Raw genomic sequence first — 19,569 nt, 5'->3', positions numbered from 1 at the left:
GTGACAGGATAATTCAGCAGACTGACGTGAAATCCCCACATTTAACAGGCAATGTGAGAAAGTAAGTTCATTTCCATAGGGTTGGGAACTATGTTGTTCTAAGGGCAGAATTGTTAGAAAATTAAGGCAAACTACTGGTTTTATTGTGAATGGTTTTAGAGGAGATGGAGATAGGAAGAGGAGATGTTGATTTCTTGTACTTTGATTCTATTGAAGATTGTAGACACAAATAAAAAACGTAAAAATTTTCTTCATCGGACGTAGCCCATGAGTGAATAGGAGGAAATTAAAAGCCAATAATAATATTACACCCCGTGTGGCCTGATATCTTCCGGATTGCATTCATGAATTCCAAGCGCTTCAGGCCCGCTTTAAGCAGATCAGGCTTAGTCGGCAGACTTAAAATTCCAACGGATATCATATCCTGCACGTACAAAGATCCGCTGTTTTTTCTGTATAATTTTCCTTAGCGTTTATTCAAGCTCTGGTTTCTCGTATTAAATAAAAAATATTTTATATACCATTATGTTGTAATCTATGCTAAATACTCTCCCGGAGCTATACTGTGTTCAAAGCTCTCAAAATTATTTAAATAATTTATGTTTTTATATTTTGAAACTTGTTTGTCGGTCTGCTACTAGATTGTCTTGTTTGTTCTTCACTGATCGTCCTGGTCCGCCTATTTTCGCTGTATTTTTTGCCAAGACGGTTTCGAACATGGCCTACAAGCTTAAGACTAGAACTAAAAATTACAAAGTAGTGAAAACCTGAACAGCGAGAAATAGCGGACCATGATGGTCAGGGTGTTACGGGTATTTTTATTTATTTTCTAATGTTAATAGTTTAGGAGAAATTAAGGCACAGAATTTGCCATATTTTACAACGTTAGATAAACTTTGCCATGGGTTATTCATCAACTATATTCTTCACCCAGACCATTTTCGTCTTTTCAATTTCATTTTCAATGCACAATGGGATAAACCACCTTAATAAAAACGTTTTTGAATAATTAATTAAGGTTTTTAGTTGAGATGAAAAAAAGTTAATGGCACGAGCGGGATTCGAACCCACGATCTTCGGCTAGATACGCAGCTGCTCTACTACTCTTTTTATATCTCAACTAAAAACCTTAATTAATTGTAATGTATTAATTGGTCAAGCGGACCACGAAATAAGTGAAGTTTTTAAATAGTTCGCCATACTCAGAGGCCCAAACTGAAAAGGAGGCGCGGAAAAGCTCCTGAAAGGAACATCGATAACAGACGGATCGTCATACACGATCAAAGATTCTTTCGTATTTATGGGCAAAAATAAACTAATCTTGTTTACTGATTTATTCCCTGATGTAAAGAAGAAAAACTGAAGCAAAGAGTTTCCAGCGTTGTATAAAATTATACAATTTTTGCCGGTTGGTTATTCATGATCCGCCTTTGCTCGCAGTGCCGTTCACAAAATTTTCGCACTTGAATAATTTTCAAACACTTCAGGGCAAAAAGGTGTAAATTTTCATCCAAATTAATTTATCCCGATACGCATTCAAATGAAGAAGAGCGTCTTGGTGAAGAATTCAGCGAGAACACGCGGACCTTATTGGTCAGGGACAATCAATCTCTGTTATCAACGGTTTGATCTGTTATTGCACAATAAAACAAGTTAATGAAAATAAATCCTTTTACCCAGACGTTTATATTTTATTGCACAATAAAACACGTTAATGAAAATAAATTCTTTTACCCAGACGTTTATGGACATTTTGCCTTATTCAGAAACTTAAACAGAAGTACGAAAAAGCATCTAAATCGACCTGACTTAACTAATCTCCTAATGGTCCTGAGTACAGCGTTGTATAAGTCTGTTAAGTATAGTAATCCTCTGTGGGGCAAATTTTGTAATATTTGTTTTGTAATTAGATCATAATCTGGAGCTTTTCGTGAAGGTAGTTGTTTAATTTGTTGAATTTTGGTAGAACAATATTCTAGTTTAGTTTGATGTACATGCCAATCTGACCACTATGCTGTAGACTGTGAATGTCTCCGACTCCCTGTCTGTCCATATTTGCTGATTTTATCCGTCAGAAGTGTTTTAAATTTAACTAGATTCAATGATCCGTCTATGTGATCCTTCCTACATATTATCATATTATAATTGGGAAAATTATACAAAAATCAACTTACCAATACAGATACAGCTTGGCTGTAGCTCACGAGCCTGCAGAACTGTAGACCGAACGGCCAGTACTGCAAAAGGTTAGGTACGCAGGAAAACGGCACGCACAACAACGCCATGAATATGTCACCGACCGCGAGGTTACCGATGAAGAAATTCGTTACCGTCCTCATCCGCGGGCTGCTTTGTACGACATAACAGACGAGCCCGTTTCCGCACAGTGCTATCACAAAAATCACGATGTAAAGACAGTAAACGGCCGTCTGGAAATACCCGCTGGACAGGAGCCCTTCCGGGCCGACGATCGTACAATCGATGGTGTGGTTGTCCGTTTCGTTGTACTCTTCCAAATGCACCCATTCCAACTCGGACATCCTGGATTTAACTCCTGGCCTTGGGTACAACCTAAAAAAAAACAATATTATTAATAATTAATCCATATATGTTTAGCGGTCATAATTGACCATAAAAAGTTAGTGTCATGAGCGGGATTCGAACCCATGACCTTCGGCTAAATACGCCGCCGCTCTAACCGCTTGAGCTATCCCGACTTCGAGCCACTCGACACCAACTACTCATTTCAATCTTACAACCTAGCCGAAGATCGTGGGTTCGAATCCCACTAGTGACGCTAACTTTTTCATCTCAACCAAGACCTTATTAAAAATAATAATTAATTGAAATAATTAAAAATGTTATTCAGAAGTTTAAATAAGCAATATATGATAAGGAAAAAACTGTTATTTTGTATTTATATATACAGGGTGAATTGCTACTCGTGCTACAAACTTCTCCAGTAGATTCTTCACCCTAAAATGAACAAAAAAGTTCATATTGTCCATNAATCAACTCCTGAACTTATTAATTTAAGCCAAAGGCTCTTAATCGTAAAATCATAATGGAGAAGGCAAACCGGGCAAAAAAAAAAAAAAAAAAAAAAAAAACAGTGTATGTACAAAAATTTTAAAGAGGAACCGGCTTATGAATAGGATGTTTTCAGCAGCTATCATGACACACCTGGTCAAAATTCAGCATACTTAAAACTCAGCAGTTTGATAATTATCTGAGAAATGGCACTCTCCTATAGGAGAAAAACGTTTCAAACATATAAAATCTGGACTAGAAGAATTTTTTCAAACAAAACCAAATAGAATATGACTCAATGGACTCATTCCTTCTTTTAAGGTCATTGACTGTTATGAGTGCAATTCTTTTTCCCTTGGCATCTTAGTACGATAGATTATTTTCCATCGAGTGATTTTAATTAGAAGATTATATGGGTGGGAGTTTCTTCCTCATTGCGTAAAAGGGGCCATCTAAGAATACATCAACGTTGTTTAGGTTTTTCTCAGATGTCTCAGACCTAGCATTTAAAGTTTTACTCTAACTGTAACGCTGTGTTGCCAGGATTGGCAAAGGTTCTTTTAACCATGTGTTTACTACTCTGGCAACCTCCAGATTCGTCCATTTCCTCTTTTCATTCGTGTGAACTCATTCTGAGATGAAGTAGTTTGGTATTATTGGCCCTGAAGATCCTGTTATGGGCTGGTTGTTTGCTTGTTCTTTACCGAAATTCCTTTGTGCCCTGATCCCAAGATATTGTTAAGGTGTTAGGTTATCCCAGGTTTTGGAGGTTTTAGATGTCTTCAATGACCATTTTGGACGTAACAGGTTAACGTAATAATGATTTTAGGACTGATTGGCAGTCTGATCTCATGAGGGATCATAGAAAGATTTTTCGACCATGAGTTTACTGTGCCTGGAACGTGTCCGACGGTGTTATGTTTCCGCAGGTTTTGGAGGTTTTAGATGTATTCGCCGTTCATTTTGGGTGTGACATTTTCAAGCGCAAATGGTATGATGGTATATGAAGAATTTTTGTCAATGTAAACATTTTTTTAGATTTAGACTAATTGAACCGTATTGACTATTTGATAGAAAGGTGATTCAAAGGTATGTAAAACCTTGTTATTTTTTTAATGGTTGACATGTAAAATATAACAATTTTTTGGTGCTTTATTGGATTTAAACTGTAAAAAGAAGGTTTTGTACATTTTAAAGTAAAACAAAGAATAAATTTTCTTGCTGTACATGTAATCAAATCGTGTATTCATTCGTAATTCATTTAAGCAAAAGGCTCTTAATTTTAACATCATAATGATGAAAAAAATAACATTGGCTTGGGCATTTAAAATATACAATATAAAATTTAATTGATCATCTTTGCTATGGTATACAACAAAATATTTATCCAGGTAAAATTTTCCATACGCTACATAAATTGCACAAAACAAAAAAAAATGTTTTAAAGGTTCAGATTGTTGCATGTTTCAAATTAAACAATTGTCATTTTCATTCATATATATTTATAACTTTTGAAATATATTATGATCAGCTCTGCATTAGCTAATGTATATGCATCCTCCGTTTATACATTGGGATTAAATTTGAGTTTAGATGATACAGTTTTTTTTTTTTTTTTTTTTTTTTTTTTTTTGTAGTGGAATTAGATTTCGATAAGATCCATTATGTTTTGAGTTAATTAACCGGTCTATGTCCAGTGATAAAAGGTGGTTTGTTCATCTCTCAATAATAAATATACATCTATACATTTTAGTTGTTTTTTATTATTAAAATATTTCAGATTCAGCTCTATAGTTGTCAGGATCACTTGAATTTGACAGAACCAAATCTGCAGATTTTGCAGTTCATTACCTTATCCGGATTTAGATAATTTGCCATTAATGATCAAACGATATCAGGCCTTTTTCGGGGGACGTGATTGAACGAAAGCCACCATCTCACTCTCTCTCTCTCTCTCCCTCTCTCTCTCTCTCTCTCTCTCTCTCTCTCCCTCCCTCCCTCTCTATTAATTTGATTGATTTCCACCTTATTTCTACCCTGATAAAATGATTAGGGGCGTTCGTTTTAAAGTAGAATAAGTTTTTAATAAACCTAATCTGTGCTCCGTCAATTTCATCGAGGTGGCTTATCCCCCGAATTTTGGATGCGTTCAAAATAATTGCAAAAAAAAATGATGTCGTCGGCAAACATTAAAAGAACAGAAATGCGAAATTATCGAACTGCATCCTTCCAAACCGACTTATCTAAAGAAATCAATGAAATCCGATAAGAAGAGTGAGAACAATGTCGGAGAGAGAGATTCACCTTGTAACACACCTTGAGTTACTCTAACAGCGTTGACAACAATTATTCCAAGCCGATTCTAAAATTGGCGTTTCATCGAGTGATTCTCAGAATTTTATCTATTAATCCTAGTCTCCACATTTTTCCACCAAATGGTTAATTTTTTTAAATGCCTTGCGGAAATCAACAAAAACGGCAAAAAGTAATTTTTTCTTCTCTAGGGTATACTGAATCTGTAAATCATTTATAAAGGAGAAGTTATCAATGCAGCTTTTCCCTCGTCGAAAACCTGCCTGCACTTAATCAACTCTAGATATGTTTACTTCACGCAGATTCTTCCGAAAATTAAGTAAAAACCTTTAAAATTAAGTCATCGACGTCTCAATCAGGATTTTTTCATAAAATGATAAATTGTGCTTGTAGACGCAAACACTTCGAATGAATATTCACACTCAATTTAAATAGTATAAAATATTTAACATGAGAAATCTAATTTGTAATCTTCACTTTTTCCTAATTGCCAGATATTATCAGTGCAGGTAATATAATCTCTCTTAATCTCGTCTGTTTGCCTGATGAACCAGCTTTTTAATTAAAAGTCAATAGCACTTTTCTCAAAGCAAGAAATACCTTTTAAGCTTTCAAGTAGAATCGTGTACAGTAGAGTTTTCTTTTACCAATCGGGCAGTTGATCAATTAAAATAAGTAAAAAATTTCAACATTTTTAACTCTTCTAAATATTTATTGGTATCGTTCCCTAGGGTTAATGTTATAAGCTTAATTTTGTAAACGTTTCGTTCTTGATTCAAAAACAGAAAAGGGTCCTGAGGTTTACTATCAACAATTGCAGTTAAGAGAAGCAATTGAGGCTTATCGTTCCAAAACCACTCGTCGACGTTTAAACGAACTTAACGAACTTCATGAATTGAAACTTGCTTGAATCGTCACTTATACAAGTTATAGGAAGTGAAAATAGCTTGTACAGCAATTTCCACTTCGGCACACCTCCCAACACGTTTAACCTCGGCTGTGTAGAATGCAGATTTCATCCCTTAGTCCTGATTAGTTGAACTAAAGCTTGGCTTTAGCTGACAGAGATGAAAATCAAGCATATTCAGATGCAATCCACCTATATACAAAAAATACATCACTGGTGATCTTGAACAATAGGATTAAACAGATATATTAATAAATAAAAAGAATAATCATAAATTATTTAACTGTCATATTGTGCACTTTTACATAACATTGTTTTTTACTAAATTCACTATTTTTCGTGGTCCGCTTGACCAATTAATACGTTCAATTAATTAAGGTTTTTAGTTGAGATAAAAAAGTCAGTGTAACGAGCGGGATTCGAACCCACGCCGCTTCTCTACCACTTGAGCTAACGTGACTTCAGTAGCGGCGTATCAAACTGAAGGTCGTGAGTTCGAATCCCGCTCGTGACACTGACTTTTTTATCTCGACTAAAAACCTTAATTAGTTGATAGAAATGATAAATGAGGGAGTGAGTGTGGTGTTCAATGCTTTTTAAAAGGATAGTTCCTACTCACAGTAAGTTGTTTTGCAACGATCCGGATTTCGAGCGTTTTTGCTCATCATCAGGTTGAAGGACTTCTACAACCACGTCTCTTGACATGAATTGCCAAAGTGAAACCGCTTATACCTCCGCCAACGCGACGTTCCAATTATCAGCTGATTTTTTTAATGACGCTCAATTTGAACGTGCGAAACGTGTTTTTTTTTTACATTTTACAGTAGAAATTTGAAATTAAAAAAAAACATGGTGATAAATGCATTAATAATATAACAGATTTTGATCTACCTCCCATTTTAAATATGTACATAAATAATATCAAACATCCAAATAATTAAACTAATTATTTTAATTGTTAATATTTTTATAGTAATTTATGTAATATTAAGTATTTATTATTCTAATATTTATTTGTGTTGAGCGTCATTAAAAAAATCAGCTGATAATCGGAACGTCGCGTTGGCGGAGGTATCAGCGGTTTCACTTTGGCAATTCATGCCGAGAGACGTGGTTGTAGAAGCCCTTCAACCTGATGATGAGCAAAAAGGCTCGAAATCCGGATCGTTGCAAAACAACTTACTGTGAATAGGAACTATCCTTTTAAAAAGTATTAATTAGTTGATTGTTTTTTACATGAAAACTACAAAATGGATGGAACTAGACTATCACATTCCACCTGGTAGTCCTGACCTGGCTCCTTCAGGCTACTCTCCCATTCAAGCATTGGCCCATTCCAATAGGTAATATGAGTTTTATACAATACAAATGTAAAAACTTGGAGTAGAAAATAATTTTGTTTAATTAAAAACACCGAAACGGATGGAGTCTACCCTACCAGTTCTAGTAGTCCAGACCTTGCCCCTTCAGACTATTTCCCCTCCCAGTAGAGACCCACTTTATTATATCATATGCATTACCCATAATGCAATACAGAAAAAGCAATATACCGCAGCAAATGCAAAATTTTTTAATTTAAAATCCACGGAAAATCATAATGTATTTCCAAGATTGACAATAATTTACTTGTAAAATAAATTTAATTTTATCTCTTGCTACTGTTTTGATTCCCTGGCTTTGATGAGAAACTTGAGATAGGAAAAGGAATGAATAAAAGTTGAAAAAACCCACCACAAGAAATGAGAGTGGAACCTTACAAACGAGACTTTGATATCTAGTTTATTCCGATACCTTTTATACACGCTAGACAAATAAAAGACTTAACGGTTGAAGATCAATTCTCAGATATTGGAATTTATGTACTACCGTTCTGGCAACAAATAGACGAAAATATTTATTAAAGGCCTAATCCCGAAAAAAGTAGCCCATGGTGTATCTTGATAAATGAAAAATTCACATACTCACATGCTATTATTCTTTTAGGAGAAACATTATGCTAAAGGCTGGGGTTTTCAAGGGAGTGAAAAATGAGAAAAGGTAAAATATAAAGGATAACCGTTAGAGGTAAATTATTTAGAATTTCAGTCGGTCGAACAACTCATGATACGATAGATTTTACAGTCTTGCTATTCATTTTGCATAAGAAACATCTAAAAACACCTTTTATAATTCAATTTTTAATAAGAAACCCGATAAAAATGAAATATTAATTTTTTTAATATGCATGAATTCCTGCAGTATGTATATTTTTCATATACCCTGAGGGTTTTTATGTTAAATATTTTAACCTGGTCGTAACCATTAAACCGGCAGTGTTTTTCTAACACGACAGGAGATGTTTACCTACTTCTATGAAGTTAAAGTCCCTCGGCTTGTCATTGCTAAAAATGACAGTTGATCGAGTAGGGATAGTGTTTTACGAAATTGCCAGTGGTAAAAAGTTCTCATAAACATCTTGCGGAGGGAAAACAACCAAAATATGCAAAACACCGGCCGGTCTTTGCCAAATGAACGATGAAAGTGTATACTACAATTAGGAATTAACGACGAGATTATTAGTGGCGCGGTAAAAGCTAAAGATCCCAACCTTTTTTTCTTAACAACAATAACCCCATTCCTGCTGAAAGAGAGAGAGAGAGAGAGAGAGAGAGAGAGAGAGAGAGAGAGAGAGAGAGGGAAAGAGAGAGAGAGAAGAGAAAGAAAGAGAGAATGAGAGAAGAGAGAGGGAGAGTGACTACAAAAAGAATGTGTAAGAGAGAATGAGAGATGGAAATAGTGGGAAACAGAAAGAGAGAAAGCGAGAATAGTAGAAACATAAAAAGAGAGAGTGAGAGAAGAGAGGAGAGAGAGAAGAAAAGAGCATTTGTGAAAGAGAATGAGAGATGGCGAAAGTAAAAGACAGAGAGACAGAAAGTGTAAGTAGAAGAGAAAAAACCATTTATTTTCCTATAATTTCTTTTTGAGAAAGTAAGTGGAAACAGAAAGAGAGAGAGAGAGTGAGAGAATGAGAGAAGAGAAAGAAAGAGAGAAGGAGAGAAGAGAAGAGAGAGGGAGAGTGAGTAGAAAAAGAGTGTGTGAGAGATGGAGATAGTGGGATACTGAAAGAGAGAAAGAGAGGGTGAGTAGAAACATAAAAAGAGAAAGAGCGAGTAGAAAAACGTGTGTGAGAGAGATGAGAGATAGAGATAGTGGGAGACAGAAAGAAAGTGAGCGGGAGAGTAGAAACATAAAAAGAGAGAGAAAGAAAGAGAGAGTGAGAGAAGAGAGGAGAGAGAGAGAAGAAAAGAGCATTTGTGAAAGAGAATGAGAGATGGCGAAAGTAAAAGACAGATAGACAGAAAGTGTAAGTGGAAGAGAAAAAAATCATTTCTTTTCCTATAATTTCTTTTTGAGAGAGTAAGTGGAAACAGAGAGAGAGAGAGAGAGAGAGAGAGAGAGAGAGAATGAGAGGAGAGAGGGAGAGTGAGTAGAAAATTTTTTCGCGTTTTTCCAGAGTTTGATGTTAGCCATTCCCACACCAACTTTGACCTGAAAGAGGAAGATGTTTTCAGTGTTGCTTGTGTGTCAGAGAATATCTGCGGTTGGGGGCGTCGGTGGCCGCAACGGTTGAGGCGTCGACACGGCGTTCATTACTGTAAGGTAAAGGTCCCGGGTTCGAATCCAGCGGCCCGACATACTTTCAAATGTTTTTTTTTTCAAAAACTGGCACCCCGATGGTTGATACGACCTTTGAAGTGTTATTTTGACATTCGTGTCTCCTTACAAGGGTATTTTTTTTCCTGCACTTTGGTATTTCAGAAAATCGAATTATCAATGATTTCAACACGAGGAACCACGGTCTCATCCCAATATCATTAAAACTTTAAAATGAATTTTTATGAATTGATTTTGTGAAGGTTCAAAATATAATAAGAGTTAAGATAATTGCCTTTAATTATCCAATTAAAGGGGGCTATGAGTATGACAATTTTATTGCAAAGTGAACCTGCTCTCCAATTTTAAAAACAATCTTTGTTTTGATTGCAACAGGAAATTTGAGATTCTCCTAAGGTGATTTAATGAATTGAAGAGAAAAAGTAAGTATAAAATTTTTAATGAAACAGCCTGAAAAAAATATCAAAATTCTCATAATTAAATTTCGTCCCGAGTGAAACGAAGGGTCAAAGATTAAGATTATAAGGTTTCAACAGGTCACAAGGCAAAAATAACAAGTTTTAAGGATAAAATCGAATAAACAAACATAAAGCGAAATAAATCAAATACGATAAAACATCACCTATTGTTATAAAGTTACATATTTTCCTTCTTTCCGACAATGGTCAGGTTTGTACGGACTTTTATACGTTTCTCCCGACCCGAGGGGTGATATTTTCGACTTTCATTCATACACTTTTCCCCGATTCCAGACATATTCAAAAAGTCTGAATGAAGGTTGAATTTGATGTTGATTCGATAAATGCTTACTAAGAGATTTTCAATAGTGACAATATAAATTCTCTTTTTAACCCAGCGAACTTTCGTTGATCAAATAACAAATCGTTTCAGTGTAGTCCGGACTGTGACCATTCTACAAGGAATAAGGATAAAATAATTCCAATGGTTTTTTTTAAGGAATTCAATTAAGGACAAATAAATTTTGGCAATTTACCTATAATCAACCTATGTTAAATTGCCTTTTCCTTGTCGATTCGCGCAAATAAGCAATAATTCAGTAAGAAACGCAAGCATTTCCGGCTTTTTAATCAACCGTTTAAAATAGTATTCAATGTCGAAATTAAATTATTCTACCAACTAATAGAATTTAACATTCAATGAGAGTGAAATTAAATTTACGCTTGGTTGCCCTCAGATCTCACTGGATAGCCATCAACACGAAAAGAGAAAACCTCGTAAAAGAAACTCTTCGATCAATGTCCAACCTAATTTCCTACCCTATTAAGTCAATTTAAGTCCCACCCGACGTAAAAAACAAAACAAAAAGTTAAAAAAGGTTAAAAATTATTTAATTTTGTCTCCGTGTTATTCGCGTTAGAGAGAATATTACATTTTAATGAAATATGTCGTTATCAATTTTCTTTTACATCAATGCATCCGAGACACAACATTGTCAAAATTTAAGCTATTTTTCAACACTTTTTAACGTGGTTTTTCAAGTATCTCTTGAACAAGAAGTATAAAATATCTTTAATACATGATTTATTTTACCATATATTTTTGCGGCTTCATTCTACATGCATCAGTTAAATGTAAAATATTATAACATCTCAGGGCCATAAATATTTTTAGTATATAGATCTTTATACCTTTATGTGATATTTGGTATTTATTAGAACGAATGTTCATTTACTCTACCACAAAGTTACTCGATATTCCTCGAGGCAACTGGGGATAAGCACACCATTCACGCTAATAAATTACATTCATACATTTATTACCTAATTCTACCATAGAGTACTTGATAATCCTCGGATTAATTGGATATAAGCAATTTTTATTCACGCTAATAAATTACATTCCCACATTCATTCACTCTACCCCAGAACACTCGATATTCCTCAAGTTAATTCAAATTTATTAAGATAAGCCTCTGCATTAAAGTTAAAAAATTACATTCGCACATTCATTCACACTACCTCAGAGTACTCCAATATTCCTCGGGGTAATTGGTAATAAGCACCTCATTCACGCTAATAAATTACATTCACACATTTATTTACTCTACCAGGGAGTACTTGATATCCCTCAGAGTAATTGGTAAGTGTTTTTCATTCACGCTAATAAATTACATTCACATATTCATTCACTCTACCCCAGAGCACTCGACATTCCTCGGGTTAATTTGCGATAAGTACCTCCATTCAAGCTAATAAATTACGTTCGCACATTTATTACCTAATTTTACCAGAGAGTACTCGCTATTCTTCGGTTTAATCCAAATAAAGTAAGACAAGTTCCTTTATTCACGCTAATAAATTACATTCGCACAATCATTCACTCTACTCCAGAGCACTCGCTATCCTCGGTTTAATCCAAAGTACTTGATATTCCTCAGAGTAGTTGGTAAATAATTTTCATTCACGCTAATAAATTACATTCACATATTCATTCACTCTACCACAGAGCACTCGATATTCCTCGCGTTAATTTGAGATAAGTACCTTTATTACCATTCGCTCATTTATTACCTAATTCTATCGGAGAGTACTTGATAATCCTCGGAGTAATTGGATATACGCAATTTTCATTCACGCTAATAAATTACATTCACACATTCATTCGCTTTACCCCAGAGCACTCGCTATTCCTCGGTTTAATCCAAATAAAGAAAGATAAGTCCTTTTATTCACGCTAATAAATTACATTCGCACGTTCATTCACTCTACTCCATGGCACCCGCTATTCCTCGGTTTAATCCAAATAAAGTAAGATAAGTCCCTCTATTGACGCTAATAAATTACATTCACACATTCACTCACTCTACCCTAGAGCACTCGATATTCCTCGAGTTGATTTAGGATAAGCCTTTCCATTAAAACTAATAAATTACGTTTGCACATCATTTTCACTACCTCAGAGAATTCCAATATTCTTCGGGATAATTGGGGATTCACGCATATAAATTCCATTCACACATTTATTCACTCTACCAGAAAATACTTGATATTCATCCAAAAAAAAATTTTCGTTTCTGTAAGTAACGTAAATTATCTGAACCAATAAATCTTAACTTGTCCTATTTGTTTTTTGCTAATTCCTTTTTAAGAAATTTATCCCAGGAAAACAGGACTGGATTTGTACTGGTTTGTTTGAATAAAAAATGATTTACGGCAACTTCCTTATCTCTATATTAAAATTGCAAACAGGTCTAACAAATGCATTATACAATAAAAAGCACGCTTAAAAACGTTTGTAATTTATTTGTAATTTAGCCTGCTGATTCTCACTGGTGATTTATTAAGTAAAGTCCTTTAATTACAAAAGAAACACCCGTTTTCAAAACTAAAGATGAACTATAGATTTTAATGAAAGCCTATTAAGCATAATTTCTGTATTGAGAAGAATAACAATAATTTTGGGAACATCCTTATTGGATCGCTACTTATCGGGCTGAAGTGATAGGATGATAATGTGTTTTTATTTAAACTATATATGCATACAAACTATACATTAGGATTAGAGAAAAACTGGTTTTAATCGACATCCTTGTTTCAGCCCCATTTTTAATTAATCGTCCTCTTCATTTTCCCTTATTTATTTACGGTTTCCCAATTACAAATGTGTATAATAAAACTATTAAGTTACAATTAATTAAGGTTTTTAGTTGAGATAAAAAGTCAATGGCACAGCGGGATTCGAACCCACGATCTTCGGCTAGATACGCCGCTGCTCTACCACTTGAGCTATCCTGACCTCGATCCACTCGGACATCAATTTCCCATCTGAACCTCACCTTTTGAGTTTTCCCTCCTTTTTGCCATTTTTTTAAATCTCAACTAAAAACCTTAATTAATTGTAATATATTAATTGGTCAAGCGGACCACGAAATTAGTGAATTTAATGAATTAAAATAAAGTTTACTTCACTAAAGCTCTCCGTGGCCATTTCATTTGTCGCCGAGAATCAAATAGATTACACGACATTTGAAAAATGGCAAAAAGGATGGAAAATTACAAAAAGGTGGGTTTGAGATGGTAAGTTAGTGTCCGAGGTGATCGAAGTCACGATAGATCAAGTGGTAGAGCAGCGGCGTATTTAGCCAAAGGTCGCTGGTTCGAATCCCGCTTGTGACACTGACTTTTCTATCTCAACTAAAAACATTAATTAATTGTAATATACTAATTGGTCAAGCGGACCACGAAATTAGTGAATTTAAAAAGTATTAAGGTTATAACTGAATGCATTTAGAAATTTTTATAATAATAAAAAACACAATAAAAAAATATTATGATGAATAGAAACAATGAACTTTAAATAATTATCAATTATTAACTATAATCAAATTCAATATTTATGAGATTATGTTAATGATAGAATATTTACTTTTCTAATCATAAAATTTCCTTAAACTTGCTTAAAGTGACATTAAATATATCTAGAATGAATAGAAACAATTTAAAATATATATTAACACTATATAATTATTAATTATAATCAAATTTAATATTAATTATATTTTTCCCTTAATTAATCTTTAATTAAGGTTTTGCACCTGCTCTTGGGCCAGAGCCCGCGCAGGTGTCCCTTATGCAGAGAAAGGTTGCTCGATGTGTCCCACATACTGGAAACATGCCATGCCTTGGCTCCCTACAGGGAGCGCGTAGGCATGCCATCCAATCTGAAGAAGGTGCTCGAGCACTGCAGCGGGTTTCAGGGTCCCCTGTTCCGATTTTTACGGGAAATTGGGGTTTTTTATTGTATATAGTATGTCTCATGTGTTGTGTGTCTATATGTTTGTCTGAGTGCATGTATTTATTAGCGTGAATGGCGAGGGGTGAGGGTGAAATATAACATCATCATCGCCCCTCGAACAATGAGAGCGTATGAGTTTGTGTTCGGGGTCGATGGCGGAATATTTATAAAAGTACTCCATCGACCCCAATCTAGTTTAGTTCGAGTATAGGTCGGTGGAGGAATATCAAGTACTCCACCGACCAAACGGAATGTGTGTATTGTATGGATGTATTTATGTGTATGAATGTATTTATCTGTATGAATGTAGTGTTTGTAAATAGAAGTGTAAATAGAATATTGACTTGACTTAGTTTGGGGCTGAAATGACCCAGATGTCGGAAGCCCCAGAAAAAAAAAAAAAAAAAAAAAAAAAAAATTAAGGTTTTGGTTGAGATAAAAAAGTAAGTGTCACAAGCGGAATTCGATCCCACGACTTAATTAAAGGTTAATTAATTGAAAAGAATTTATTTGCTCAATCGGACCACGAAACGTGATAGATGTAATAAGCAAAATGAAGTATACATTTCACTAAAGCTCTCCGTGGTCATTCATTTGTCGCCGAGAATCAAATAGATTACACGACGTTTTAAAAATGGCAAAAAGGATGGAAAATTAAAAAAAGGTGTGGTTGAGATGGGAAGTTAGTGTCCGAGTGGATCGAGGTCACGATAGATCAAGTGGTAGAGCAGCAGCGTATTTAGCCGAAGGTCGTGGGTTCGAATCCCGCTTGTGACACTGACTTTTTTATCTCAACCAAAACCATAATTAAAAATTAATTAATTGAAAATAATTTATTTGGTCAAACGGACCACGAAACCTAATAGATTAATTATATTAATGATACAATATTTAATTTACTAATAATAAAATTTGCTTAGACTGTCATTAAATATATCTATATTTTCGAACGAGTTTAAGGAATTTGTTGTTCTTGGAATAAAACAGAATTTGGCATAATTAGTTCTACGGCAATCGATGGAGAATGTTATTTGAATTCTGGAATGACAAGACGGAACATGAAATTTAATTCGGTTAAGCAGTAATGGACAATCAATTAAGGAATGTAATAATTTATACAATAATATACAACCAAATAAATTCCTTCTGCACAGAACAGTCGTCAATTTCAAATCCGAGATTAACTTATTCCACACTTTAGCTTGTATATACAGCGTAACTTATAAAAACAAAAGATGATCAAATAGACAATCAAATGCGGCTTTGAAGTTTAGGAAAAACTGAATAATTCGCCTTGTTTTTTAACTTAATCATAAAGACTATATTAAAGATATAATCATAGTTGAATATCATTTTCTAAACCCACATGTCAATATATCTTTTTTTTTTAACTTAAATAACTTTAAACTATTCCTTATAATTTATCGGGCTGCGGTGAATGCAGAGGAAACATGTTTTTGAGGTGTCTGCAGATAGTCTTACTTTATGAAAAAACGCAAACAGAAGAGACAAGAAAATAAAAGCGGCCAGTTCCCAGGAGACATCTTATGTCTCCTGGCTTGCTCTTTGATGAGATAACAATTCGGTCTTGAGATAGGAATTTTAAAAAACTGGTATAACGAAGATAAATGTTCCGTAGTCTTTTTGGTGAGAAATCCGCTTTAATGAACGAATACGACCAGGTTCACATAAATTCACGTTTGATGCATTTTCAAATCCTTCCTTTCGAGACGTTTATAGTCTAGAAATAAAATCTGAAAAACGTTTAAAGAAAACCACATTCAGCATTTCTGAACAACAACCAAAAATTAAAATAAAGTACATTTTTAATTTCAGGTTTATTCCATGCAGGTATCACGGACAATTATAAAAAATATATTTTATTTAAATAATCTCAGACACTAAATTATTGAAAATCTAGGTTATTTTTGCTTTTAACATTCAATTTATTGAGCTATACAAGGGAGGCGAATGAAATTCAGTGGTTTGATTAAAAGGAAATTTCCAGCTACTATATCAATGAAGTGTTTTTCAAGTATCTTTTCAACAAGAAATATAACAACTTTCGGCTCCTTTAAAAGGCCGTTTCCTCTGATAAACCCGTAATTAAAATCAAACATGTCAAAATGTTTTACTGTTACAAATGAAAAACATGTTTATAAAGCTAAATCAACTTTGGTTTTTTTAGAATTTTAAAAAAGCGGGCACAGATCAAGTACGTTAGGTCTTTAAAGATTTTTAAATGTATATGATTGTGTGTTTTCGTTGTGTCTGTGTATAATTTATTTTAATTTGTTGGAATTATTGTGATTTGTTAACGAATAATGTTTATCCCCGCCCCATGGAATATACTCTGGGGTGAGTGTATGTGGTATAGAGAGTAAAAGTAATTTATTAGCTTTCAATTAATTAAGATTTTTATTTGAGATAAAAAAGTCAATGTCACGAGCGGGATTCGAACCCGCGACCTTCGGCTAGATATGCCCGCTTTTCTACCACTTGAGCTATCGTGACTTCGATCCACTCGGACACTAACTTCCCATCACAACCCCACCTTTTGAATTTTCCCTCCTTTTTGCCATTTTTCAAATGTCGTGTTATCTATTTGATTCTCGGCGACAAATGAAAATGGACCACAAAAACTAGTGAATTTAATAAGTTAAAATGAAGTGTATCTTCACTAATGTTCTCCGTGGCCATTTCATTTGTCGCCGAGAATCAAATAGATTGCACATTTGAAAAATGACAAAAAGGGGGGAAAATTCAAAAGGTGGGGTTGAGATGGGAAGTTAGTGTCCGAGTGGATCGAGGTCACGATAGCTCAAGTGGTAGAGCAGCGGCCTATCTAGCCGAAGGTCGTGGGTTCGAATCCCGCTCGTGACATTGACTTTTTTATCTCAACTAAAAACCTTCATTAATTGAAAGATATTAATTGTTCAAGCGGACCCCGAAAACTAGTGAATTGAGTAAACTATTAGCTAGAATGGAGCGGGATCAGCCCCGCTCCGAGGATTACGGAATACTCTGGGGTTGTTAATGTGGCCAAACATCTGTTTGTATCGGATGTTGTGTCTATGTTAATTTATGGGAATAGCACATTGGACTCTGAATGTAATTTATCAGCGAGAAAAAAAGGCCCGGGGAATCTCGACTACTGTGGGGTGTGTGATGCCTGGAGAGTAAAAGTAATTTATTAGCGAGAATGGAGCGGGATCAGCCCCTCTCCGAGGATTACCGAATACTCTGGGGTTGTTAATGAGTCCAGACGTCTGTTTGTATCGGGTGTTGTGTTTATGTTGTGTGTGTCCCGCTTCTGGGCCCTTGATAGAGCTTTGCAGGTAACTTGGCTTGCTGTGCCTAGTGGTTGTGGCTCAAATTCCCCCACCGGAGCTTTGCGGGTTAATTTATTGGAATGAATGTAATTTATTAGCGAAACTGGAAGGCCCGAGAAATATCGAGTAGCAGGTTTTTAGCGGAAAAGGAGAGAGGTCGAGTAGTCCTTTGTATTTTTCTGCATTTAAAGGTACTTTTATGTTTTTATCAAGGGGTTATGTAAAAATATGTATTTTACGTTTTGAGTCTATTCTGTAGTTGACAGCCTGAGGTACAAACGAGAATCTAGCAATTTAGAATATCGTCGAATGTTTAAAAAAAGTTTAAAATAAAATACGCGTGAATGACAAGAAAACGAAGGACAACTCACAGAGGGCCGGCGATGACCTCAGCTGTTTGACGGCCATAACCTTCCCATTTTATATAAATCGAATTTTTAATACTTCGATGTATCGTCAATGTTTGTAAATTGTAAACATCCTATTTTCATAAAATATTAAAACAGAAAAAAATTGTCCGAAACAAAAGCGTTTTGAATCAATTAGCACAAAGCCTGTAAATCATTACTATCCGCTTGTTAATAGGGCCAATACACCTAAGCGGGAACGGATCCTTTGTATGACTACTATTTATCGTCCCTTACGATCACCAAAACAGTTATTTAACTTCTAATAAATCTACACCGGTGATTAACAACCCTTCATGCACTCACAGCGTATTACGAAGAGAAAAAAGAACATTGTAAACATTTTGCTAGTGCCGGTGGTTGAAACGAAGTTGAAACAAATAAGTTTATCGGCAATTGCACGTCGTTTTCACGAGCGACCATGGTTGGTTGGAGGTAGCATATAATCAAGTATTTTAGGCCGCTCTTCAAAGCGGGACCCGATTCGTGCAAAAGCCTTGGTAGTAATTAGAAGTCTCTTAATTTAGAAATCGAAAAAGGGCCCGGATGAAAAACATTTGTCATAATGTAATCAATCCCAGACTGTTAAATCGAATCAAACGTTTGATGTTATTTTTGACACGATCTGATTTATAAAAATAAAAAACGGAACGAACAGTTTTTATGAACAGGTTATCCGAGAGATTTGGACGTTTTAATATTTAAATGATCGAAATTCAAAGAGGCAAGATTGTCTACTTTTTAGAAGAGTGCCGAAAGGGGATTGAATACGAACAACACAGTCAGAAAAGGGATTAAAACGAAAATTAACTAATTCAAATTATGAAAGTAACGTAAATTATTTAGCAACCGTTTTTCTATATAAATATTTTGTATAATTCCATTTCTATTCTGTGAAATTTAATTTTACACCTTTTTTTTTCAAGCGGGTCTGTATTTTTTTTAAGCAGGAAACTAAACTTGTACAAATTGTTCAAAAAGTTGCCATTTTTCAGGTTTATTTTCTTAAAACCTTTTTGGTCTATTACAATAAATACATTTTTTAAAATATTTTAATCTACTACGAACAGGTAACTAGGGTTTTTAAAATAGTTAATCCTTAATTGACTAATAGTTGACTGAAATGATGCGACCGTTTTTAAAAACTTTTTTTCGTTCAGTCGTTCAAAGT

General features: G+C 34.6%; 1 protein-coding gene and 1 non-coding gene across 2 annotated transcripts in view; one reads left to right on the top strand and one right to left on the bottom strand.

Moving 5' to 3' along the window:
- LOC106669850 (RYamide receptor) overlaps positions 1-2,579 on the bottom strand; it is a 165,004-nt gene extending 162,425 nt beyond the window's left edge. Inside the window, exon 1 of the mRNA XM_014399665.2 lies at positions 2,175-2,579. Coding sequence (XP_014255151.1) covers positions 2,175-2,540 — 366 coding nt within the window. The 5' untranslated portion in view covers positions 2,541-2,579. The remainder of the gene's footprint in view (positions 1-2,174) is intronic.
- A 14,890-nt stretch (positions 2,580-17,469) lies between these two features.
- Positions 17,470-17,542, top strand: Trnad-auc. The gene has a single exon. It is a non-coding gene; the product is annotated as a tRNA-Asp (tRNA).
- The last annotated feature ends 2,027 nt before the right edge of the window (positions 17,543-19,569 follow it).

Source organism: Cimex lectularius, unplaced genomic scaffold, assembly GCF_000648675.2.
Source record: "Cimex lectularius strain Harlan isolate CLEC.00 unplaced genomic scaffold, Clec_2.1 scaffold187, whole genome shotgun sequence".
NCBI classification, from domain to species: domain Eukaryota; kingdom Metazoa; phylum Arthropoda; class Insecta; order Hemiptera; family Cimicidae; genus Cimex; species Cimex lectularius.
Note: the sequence above shows the minus strand (reverse complement) of the source record. Positions and strands in the feature narration are given on the sequence as shown.